General features: G+C 38.5%; 1 protein-coding gene across 1 annotated transcript; it reads right to left on the bottom strand.

Annotated features, from left to right (window-relative positions):
- Positions 1-3,873: 3,873 nt before the first annotated feature.
- Positions 3,874-9,904, bottom strand: LOC133732827 (probable inactive receptor kinase At5g10020). Its single transcript, XM_062160417.1, has 3 exons — positions 8,591-9,904; positions 6,317-7,870; positions 3,874-4,745 (listed from the first exon to the last, which is right to left on the bottom strand). Exons 1-3 carry the CDS (start codon positions 9,495-9,497, stop codon positions 4,156-4,158), a joined length of 3,051 nt encoding a protein of 1,016 aa, XP_062016401.1. The 5' UTR covers positions 9,498-9,904; the 3' UTR covers positions 3,874-4,155.
- Positions 9,905-11,005: the final 1,101 nt, after the last annotated feature.

Consider the following 11,005-nt stretch of genomic DNA (forward strand, 5'->3'; position numbering starts at 1 on the left):
CTAGATCTGGTAGATGTTTGAATAATTGGCTAATGTCTGGCCAAACTCGGTCCCAGTTGTGCTTTTCAATTTTTTTCTTATTGTTTGTGTGCTTTTAATTTGACTTGTATTATGTTTTTTTGAAAAGAAAAGTTCATTGAATTAGCGATTAAAATCGCTTAAGAGGGCATGTCAATTAGGAGCATACAAAGGCAAGAAACGCCTTGGTCGTAGAGCTAAGATAGAACAAACTAGAAGATGTACTACATCAACCAATTGTCCTTGTACAATAAAACTCTGCTCTGAAACTTTTCTATAAAAACTAGCAAATTCTAAAGGTAAATCCTCATTGTCCTCAAGATAATTACCAACAACACAACCATTGTCATGACCTTGAGATTTGTAGACCCAACAATCAGAATTTGCGATTCGGCCATGCAGAAGATCAGCAGACCAATCAAAACTAGACTCGACCCAGCATAAGGGACACTGCTCGCCAAAGCACGCAATTGTGGTACTCACAGCGTGACTATACCGAGTGTTTTTATAGAATCTAGAAGGGCTTAATCCACCTGAAAATAAACTTGGCACACCCAGAGGCCTCGTCCAAGGTAACATAGAAGTAGCCAAAGAACCACCCGGGTCCCAGATCCAGACCCATGGAAAAGTGTGGCCCAGCATATGTGTGGCCCATCTGGATAACCCAGATTACTCTGGGCACCCAACGCAGAGAACCCAAGCACCATTGTCGGCCACCACCCGACATGATCCGCAACCATCCCCACCACCAGAACATTATCAGCCACCCGGGAGGCCTATGGTGAAGCGGTTCAAGTCAAGTGGAGAGTGTGAAAAAAAAAAGCCAATTCGTTGTGGTCGTTGTGGCAAAATGGGCGCTCATAACCTGATTGTTTGGGGACTTAAATTCACCAAGTGTCGAATTTGAATACCTGTACTTTTGTAAACTAATTTAAAACCAAACTGAGTTACTTCTGACCATCTATTAAAAAATTATTGGGGGGCAATAAACTTTTTATGACCCCCCAATAAACCTAATTATTTTGGTTAATGAATCTAGCAACATTTTTTTTTTAAATCACCTGTAATAAATGAACCACAGTTAAGACATTATTGCGGGGCAATAATCTGTCTATTGCCTCCAAATAGACCACCCCAAAAATCACCAGTTTCTATCATTGACAGATTATTGTACTTTAATAAACTCAAAACAACATAAGACTTATTAAAACTCTAATTTAAGTGATTAATTAACCACAGTTAAGAAATTATTAGGGGCCAATAATCTGTCTATTGCCCCCCAATAGACCACCGTTTTGACGTCGTCCGAGACCTGCAAACGAAGCCCAGTCCCGATTCCGGCGTGGAGCTTCGGAGCTTCCCGGACTTCTGATAAACAAAACCGGCGAAGCCCAGACCCGATTCAAGCTTGGAGCTTCGGAGCTTCCCGGACATCTGACGAACAAAACCGACAAAGCCTAGAGGGGTTGGGATCGTGGAGTTGGATGGCGTCATCCTCTGGTGGTCCGACGGTGGGACAGAGCAGCGGCGGTGGAGGCAGACATCGACGGTGGAGTGGTGGGCATGGTGGCTTAGAGAGAGAGAGCCTGAGACGAGGTTAGAGAAAGAGAGAGAGAGAGAAATCGATGAGGGGGAGGAGAGAGAGATATGAGTGTAATTTGTTAATTAAAATGAGGGCAATACTGTCAAACACTGTTAGATTGGGTAAATGGGGTTAAAAAAACTCTTGGTGGAGTAAGTGGGCAATTTTTGGGCTAAAATTGGGTAAGTGGTCACGGCCCCTAATGTATATTGAAGCATGAATTACCCAAATAATTTGGTAGAAAATAACAAAAATCAATGTACCAGTCCACAACATTGCTTCATAAAAATAAAAGCTAATAAACAAGGGTAACTAGAAACATCAAAACCAATCAACCCTCAATAAAAAAACACAAACCCTTGCTGAAACCCACCCCCACCCCCACCCCCACAAGCAACCACTCCTTATCTCTGAAACCCCCCTCAACTCATATTTGTATAATTCTCCTATGGCAAAATCTTGCGTATTCTAGCATAATATAGTAGAACAAACCATGTATATAATCATAAGGCTATCATAATTAGGCTGCTGTAAAATTATATAGTTGCTCAATGGATTCAAATACACCAAATATTTTTAGTTAGAATCTTACAAGGAATGATGGATTCAAAGGGACTCGAATGATCACTGAACTCATATTTTTCTCACATGTGTCCATTGCCAATCAAGTGTAAAATTTTCTCCAAAGATGGATCTAAAGTTGCTTGTTCTGCTTTGATTTAACTTCAAAGCATCACATTAGAGAGATAGAATGACTATGCTAGAGAAGTTTTGATGGAAAAAGAAAAAAAAAAGGAATTGAAAAGAGTTTTGAAGTCCTCCGTGTCTGCGGGAAAATAATTGCAAGAGAGGGTAATTAGGGTAATTTGTAAAAAAAATTTGATTTAAAGTAATAGAAAAATAGAGGGGGTGTGTGAATAGAGAAAAATAGTGTGTGAATAGCACCACCCTAATTTTAATTACAATGTATCTCGTATTTACAATAAAAATCAATTAGAACAAATATAAACTCCATTATAATTACTTCATTATTTATCAAGTAATAATTTTAATTATTAATGTATGTCGTATTACAATCAAAATCAATTAGTACAATTATAACGGTATTATAATTACTTCATTATTTATCAAGTAATAATTTTAATTATAATGTATCAAGAAATTAAATTATTTATCAACAAATTCATACCTCATAAACCGCATTCGAACCGCTCTTGAACTAATTACGAGCTTGCCTTAATGCACAATACCACTCATAGAGTTCTATCTTCAAATTTTTCCACCTCCCCACAAAAGCTGAAGTTGATCGGACCTTTCCACTCCAATTTGCGGCATAGTGTTGCTTATTCTGCCCTTCCATAGATCGGTTTTCTTTCAATCTTTACCCAAAATCAGATTTTGGCTGACATATTTCCAAGACTTGCACAATTGAATGTCTTCCTCATTCGCCCATCTCGTCCCGGATTCGGCATTTTTCATCTATGCCTTCTTCGCCATGTGTGGCCCTATTGAAATAAAATTTTTTGGAAGATCAAAGCTATAGGAAGAGGAGGAAGAAAAACTTTGTTTAACTATGAAAGATAATTTTTTGTGTGTGAGATGTAAAATAAATTGTAGGTATTTATAGAGAAATTTTTAGAATTTTTTTTTGTTATCATTTGTTACCGTTACATATATATTCATTAGAAAAACCGTAGGATCTGAAGATTAATTGAAACTAATGGTCCAAATTAATTGACCGTTGGTTTTAAATTTCGGGCTAGCTTCCACTTGGAGGAGACTATCCCCTTCATTGTCGTTACACGACAAATTCTCGCTGCAGCACGCACTCTGACTTTTCAGCGCTACACGACAAGGATTTGGCCTCCACGCCCCATGCTCATCACGTCTCTCTCTCCACTGAGCTCGCTGATGTCACCCACGACATGGTGTGGGCCAAGCTGGCAACCGGCAAGCTTGGGTCAAGAAATTGGTCATGGGCTTCGCCTTTTTCTTGGCCTGGGTCACGAAAGGCCAATCTGAAACTGGTCAAAAATCCACCGGTGGAAACAAGTTTTTGGGAAATCATGGTCACCACCTCATCAAACCTAGTTGGAAGCCGGTCAATTGCACCGCTGAACATGCTCTCTAGGAGTTTCAATGCCAGTGATGCTGGCTAGTTTTCTTTTTTGTTGTTTTCTGGGATGCTTACCCCTTTTGGAACAAAAAATATAAAAAAAATAGAATAAAATAAAAATTCTCCACTTCTGTTCTTTTGGGTTAGGAACACTACTATTTTATTTGGCTGCAAAGATAAGTCGCATTCTAAAAATTGAATTCCTGTATGAAATCATATCCCGGAGTAGGGTTAATGAAAATGATTAACCCCACTCCTCCTTAAAGAGCTTATTCGTTCAATCAGTAGCATTAGCCGTTTCATTACAGGATCATTTGGCAAATACAATCAGACGATTACAGAAAAATTTGAAAAAAACAATTAGACTAAGCAAAAAAAAGAAAAAAGAATCGATGTATGGTGTTAGTGCTAAAGAAACAGTATCTACCTTGAGTGCCCTTTAGTACACTATTCTTGAAAGGTCTTCAAACACAGTTTTAATGTCGGGTCTCTCGGATGCTGGAAGGATACATCTTAAAGCTACCTGGAGCAATTCATCAAGAACTCTAGGCGAGTACTTAATACTGTGCTTTTCCAGAATCAGTCTGTCAAGGCATTCAAAAGAACGGTTTTCTTCTGCCAAAAATCTCACCCAATCTGTCAGATCAACCACACCTGGTATGCCAGAGACAATCTCCCCAGAACTCTTTCCAGTCAGGAGCTCCAACAAGATCACTCCAAATGCATAGACATCACTCTTCAATGAGGGGCAGGGTCTACTTGAACTAGCAAATTCAGGGGGCCGATAGCCAAGAGCACCTGCATTCAGAACTTGCTCAGTAGTTCCAGCAGGAGTCAATATTCGGTGGATACTATAATCTGTAAGGAGTGCATTATGATTAGGAGTTTCTAGTAGAATATTTGTGGATTTGAGGTTGCCATGAGGAATTGCCTTCTCATTATGGAGGTAGTTCAGACATCGGGCAACATCTACAGAAACCTTGAGCCGTTCCTCGAGAGACAAGGGTGAGAGTTTTCTTGGCTCAACCTCTGCAAAAGTCACATACAATATCAGAAAAATCAGGTTAGAGCAGGGATAAAGTCGAAAAGATATTGAAAGAAAATGTGAAATATTAGAAAGGTGTTCTCTACAGCATCCATAAATTCTCAGTTTAAGTGATGGATTTAATAGATGTAAAATGGATGGATCTATTAGATGTAAAATGGATGGATCTATTACAGATGATACAAACTTTCTTTTGACCTGTTTTGCATCTCAAAGTGCAAATGCCAGATGTTAAATCACAATTCTGTTTTTGTGGTCTAGCAGTAAGTTTTACTTGATCAATAATTCGCTGAGAGCTTAAAAGAAAAAGAAAAAAATGAACAAAATCAAAGATTGAACTAATCTGCTGCATTTCTTTTGTTCACACAAAGCATCTCAGATTTTAAGAGTACAAAATTTGCTAAAGAACTACATAACCGGATAAGGAATTAACTGAAATATTATCTAAAACAAAAAATTTCTTCTGATCTAATACAAAACAATTTTCCTATCCTATCAATGGACACTTGATACACCCGCAGGGTTGCCATTCCAAATAAACAAACCACTAAACATAGTTTAGAAAATAGTTTGTTGAGCATAGTAAGGTTTCATTGAAAAATAGTGACTGATGGTAAACAAGGGAAAACAGTAGACATTAGAATGACCAAATGAATCCAGAGCTTTATTTAAAGAAATATAAAAATGAATCCAGGGCTAATTAGTTTGTTGTCTTATGCTAGAAACTGAAACCTTTAGGTAGAACACCATCCTCCCTTGGGGTTTAGTAAAAATACTTGATCTCCGTCCTATTTCTGGAAATCATACCAACCACTATTCTTGAACTTCTAAATACTTTTTTTATGCACAATCACCTTACACTTACCTAATTCATAACCTCTAAAGCATCATATTCAAACGATCGAATTCCAAAAGTTTTTCTCATACATCAATAGTCCGTCCTGCTGATCTGCTATCATTACTACTTTAAAGAACTAACATAAAATTAATATTACAAATACTATGATCATAATATACTTGGAAGACTTGAAAATGAAAACCTACATTCAAAAGTATTCTTCTAAAAAAAGTTGTTTTTTTTTTTTTTATATTTAGACCAGTGTATATATATGTAAACACAGTATAAAACAGCTTCTTGAAAATGGCTGGAATCAAGTACTTGATCAATTCAGTGCAGCCAGAAATATATCTAAGCTCATGCTATCATCTTATTGTGTTTCATGTGCCGTGTCCAATTACAAAACTAGTTTATCTAAATGAATGAATGTTTAGCGTTTAGACAAAAATTTAATTTGAGGTTGCATGGTTATGACAGCTTGCAAATGCCAAAAGCAGGAAGCAGGTGATTCATAAGATGATTCATGTGTTGCCTATGCAAGGTAAGGAATGCCAAATAAAACTCCCAAGGTAAAATTATAAATTAGTTTAATGATAGAAGTATCATGCAGATGGTAGTGGAGGGTGGAAGGGTTGCTAGTAAAATCAAGGAAGTGGAACAAAATTATTGAGGAGATTCTTATGTGCATACAATGAAACACAGAGAACAGAATCTTACCATGGAGATAGAAGGCCAAAGATTCAGCATTGATATAATTTGATATAATAAGTTTCTCATGCTCCTTTGGGCCCCAATAGTAACCCTGCAAAGAAACTAGATTTGGATGGCGGATGCTCCCAAGTTTCTTTACTTCTCTAGCAAATTCTTTCCTTCCTTTTGCTATTCCCTCCCTTAACCATTTGACAGCAATTACACGACCAGACTCAAGCATTGCTTTGTACATTGTTCCATGACAACTCCTTCCAATAGCTTCTGCGGGAGCACATGAAAGTTCTTCTGCTGTGAATGCCAGGGAGCCATCAAACAGATGTAAATCACCAGCTAGTTTATCTGGAGAACAAGTGTTGAGAACAGCAGAACTATTGAGTGGTTGTTGGCTTTTCGAAGGCGATGGGTTTGAAGGTGATAAGAGAGACATGGGAGAAGATACCCCTTCCTCTAGCTTTGTTGATTCAGGATGACCCAATTGTTTAGACTTCTCTAGAACTGATGAAGTGTCACCAGCATTATGAGTAGACTTCCTTGCGGATGATGGCGAAGGGTCTTGATGGAAACCATATGAAGATTTTAAGTCTTCAGTTTTGCCAGGTACTGATCTATGAGAAAGGGAAGAGTCCCCTTGCACAACACCATTCTTTTCACAGCTTGCTTTTTTACCTCTCTTTCTACATCCTTGACAGTGGGCCCTATAATAGATCATCATGCATGAGAGGGCTACAATAGCACCACCACCAAGCAAACCTACAATCAGGGCAATTCTAATAGCAGCTTTTATAGGAGACCTGTGATTTCTAGAGATCATATCTGGGACATTGTTTGGTGATGATAGGGGATGAGGAAACATCAGCAAAGAATTCCCTGGATAAAATGCTGAAGCAGGGAAGTGCCTTAAATTTTCAGGTACAAGACCAGAAAGATTATTCAAAGAGATGTTGAATTCTTTCAGTTCATCTGGAAGGTTCTCAGGAATCATACCTTCAAAATTATTACCAGACAGGTTGAGATATACCAAGCTATGAAACTTGCTGAATTCTTGGGGCAAATGACCACTCAATGAATTATTTGACAGATCTAGAGACACCAGGCTCAAATTTTGAGTAGAACCAATTGTAATTTCCTGGACAGGTATGGACCCAGAGAAATTGTTGCCTGACAAGTTTAGATCAGTCAATATTGTTGAAGAGAAAAAGCTTGGAAGGAGAAAACCTTGCAACCGGTTGAGGCTAAGATCTATCACTTTTAGTTCTGGGTATGTACCCAATACTGATGGAAGAACACCCTCTAATGAGTTATTGGATATCTTAAAAGAAGTTAGCCTCAAAAATTGGGATGTTTGGCCAGGCAAGCTTCCTGTCAAAGAATTTGAACTTAGTTGGATAACTTCCATGTAATTTCCCCAACTACGGATTCGGGACAGGTTACCAGTGAGCTTATTATTACTGAGGTCTACGATGGCACAGTGGCCAACATTGGCAGGCAAGGACCCTGATAATTTATTTGAAGATATATTCAACTTCTTCAGAGTTGCAGAGGTTATGCTTCCTACTGGACCTGCCATGAAGGAAAGTGAGTTTAATGTAGAGGGGAAAGATAGGGAAAGAGGGAATAGATAAATGCAATACTAAATTTGAAAATGATAACGATAGCATTCAAAAACTGGTGACTTCAGTGAGTAAAACATGATATACCCAGGCAAAAGAAAATTTGAACAGAGCACTGTAGCTTTTGTACAAAAAATTATATTCATATTGTTATCCTAATCCACCCCATGATTACATTTACATCAAATAAGACACTATTTTTTTTCAGCATGCTCATGCCTCCACCTTCCCCAAACATAAACCCCACTCTGACCAGATGAAAATCCAGAACCAACTGAATGCCATAGAAACTGATATGCAGTTCAGATGATGACTTTATGTAAAGATGTCATTAAAGCATGGAAAAATGATCATCCAATTATGATAATGACATGAGAGAAAATTTTCCTAAAGTAATAGCTTTTTGAATAATAGTGAGCAAGTTTACTTCAACTATTACAGAAAATATATATAATTCAATAAAAGACCACTTGATGGGATTGTGAGCCAGCTATTTCAACCTGGCTTTTCAAATTCAAAGGGAAAACAGAACCAGCAGCTACCATTTCGCACAAAAAATTTTGAAAAATAAAAAGAAAAGAACAAAACTGAGAAGGCGACATATGGAAAGCATTATCTTGAAAATGTTTTTCAACAAAGTTGAGAAGTGAAGAAAATGTAGACAACTGACCTTCAAGATGATTAAGACTAAGATCCAATTCAGACAAGAGCATTGAGCTTCCTTGCAACAGAGCTTCCGGTAGAGAACCTGATAGCTGGTTGCTTCCGAGCCGAAGTATACGAAGAGAGACAACAAAATTGAAGGAAGGTATAGGACCAACTAACTGATTATCACTTGCATCAAACACCTCCAAACTATCAAAATATGGCATTCCATCGTGAGGAAAAAGCTCTCCAGCCAAGGAATTGTGACTTACATTCAAATATTGAACAGAAGAAACAAAAGAGGAGTTACCAATTTCCAAATCCAGTGAACCAGAAAACAGATTGCTACTTAGATCAACATGAACCACGCTACCCATTTGGGATAGAAAAGTCATGATATCCCCAGACAAGGCATTAGCTCGAACATCAATGTACCTCAGCTGTTCAAGTTTCCCAAAACCAGAGGGGAAAATGCCTTCAAATTGATTTGAAGACAGATTCAAAAGCGCTAAATGCTTTAAGTCTGCTAAGCCAGATGGTATTAACCCATGAAACAAATTGCGTGAGAGATCTAAATGCTCTAGAGACTGAATCAGAGCGACCTTTGAGATAGCCCCTGTGAGCTGGTTGTCTGAGAGTGATAAATTGCGCAGCACTTTAAGGCCGGCAATGGCCGAAAAACTGAACTCGCCAACCAGGCCAATATCGTTTATAGAAATCGATGTGACAAGGCCATCACTACAAACTATCCCAAACCAATTGAGGGGGCATCCATCAGAGGCCAAGGACTTTGAATCCCATGAAACAAGAACTTGGCCAGAAGGGTCTTTCTGAATCCCTTTTTTGAGCTCTAAGAGTGCATCTAAATCTGACTGCCCTGATGCTGCAATTACTACCAACAACAAAAACAACATGAAGCATATTGTCTGCATTACTCCTTATACAGCCAGCCCCAGCATCCAAACTCAAAGAATCGGTCTTGCACTCTTAGGATGAAATATAATTAATGGGCAATTATTAGGAAGGTAGGAATCCGAAAATTGAATAACATGAGTCAACAGCAGCAGGACTAAAATATTGAATGACAATGATACCCAACAATCAACTAAACACAACAGTGTGAGTGAAAGTAAAGAATGCAGTATAATGTTCAAAACACTCTTAGATAATTACTCACTTCCAGAAGAAACAACACTGAAGAGGAAGGAGTAAATGTGAAGTTCCAAGTACAAGTGATGAAGATGGAAGGTGCAGCAGCAAGGCCAAGGAGAATGAATACTTAAAACCACAAACAAGGCCAGTTATAGAGTGAGTAAGGTCAGAAGAGTAGGTAGGTGGCTCTGTATTTTTACGAAAATTCTTCAGTACACGGTGGTGGAAGTACACATACAAGTCTGAGAGACACGTGGTGCAGTCTGAGCCATCCAATAAGTGGGGACAGTAATCAAGTCATCTGAGCCGTCAATTGAAACTAACTTTCTTTTAACGGTCAACGTGGCCTGTGATGCAAAAACAAAGTACTGTACTACTGGTTTAAAAAGGTTCGACGGTAAAAACCAAATACCCATGCTGAAAGCGAAACATGTTTCTTCACTTTCTTGTGCTCATCGATTCTGGTTCCTGTGCATGTTGATCTCCGTGGCTTTCTACTTTTGAGAGATTGGGAGCACCTATCTTGTGAGTCCTTCATATTTTCTACCAATTTGAGCTCTTGGAAGTTGAAATGTTGGGAAGCAGGTGTTTAAGCCTTTAAATTGCCTGGGTTGCTATTTTAGAGGAAGACGAGGATGGAGATATAGAGAAAGAGATCATTACCCGACCGAGTCAGCCATTTTCTAATTGAGTGAGTAGGTCGGCTGCATTCAAATTTCAAACACCTATAATCCTAACTAGCCATTAACTCTTACATAGCTCAGTCAATTTACCGATTTTAGTTTTGGGTCTGGGTAGAAGTTGTGCAGAAAGGAAGGTGTTGCTGTCCACAGCTTAACTACATCGCCAGTACACCTTCAAGGTCGGCGACGGCCTCGACTACATCGCCACCAGCCTGTTCTCGCGCCTCGTCATGTTACCAGATCCAGCTCAGGCAGAAGCTGTGAATCCCACTGCCGTGGAGCTGCAGATTTGGGCGGCGCAGATGGCGTGTCGGGGAGCAATTGGATTCAGAAATTGGCTGGAGCGGTTTGGGCCGGGTCTGGAGCTGACCATTGATCGGCTTGGAAAACAGAATATAAGAATTGAAAATATTTTTATTAAGTTTATGGAGGATTGAATATCAGTAATTCAGTATTAATTAATTAAATAAGAATTAAGGTCAAATTTTATTAAGTCGAATTTATCCTTTACTTAATTAAATTGTCAGAATAAATAAGTAAGGAAAATTGACAATTGAAAATATTTACAATTCCATTTAGATTAGATTTAATTCAATGTTTTAATA

The sequence above is a fragment of the Rosa rugosa genome, chromosome 2 (genome assembly GCF_958449725.1).
Source record: "Rosa rugosa chromosome 2, drRosRugo1.1, whole genome shotgun sequence".
In the NCBI taxonomy this organism is placed as follows: Eukaryota; Viridiplantae; Streptophyta; class Magnoliopsida; order Rosales; family Rosaceae; genus Rosa; species Rosa rugosa.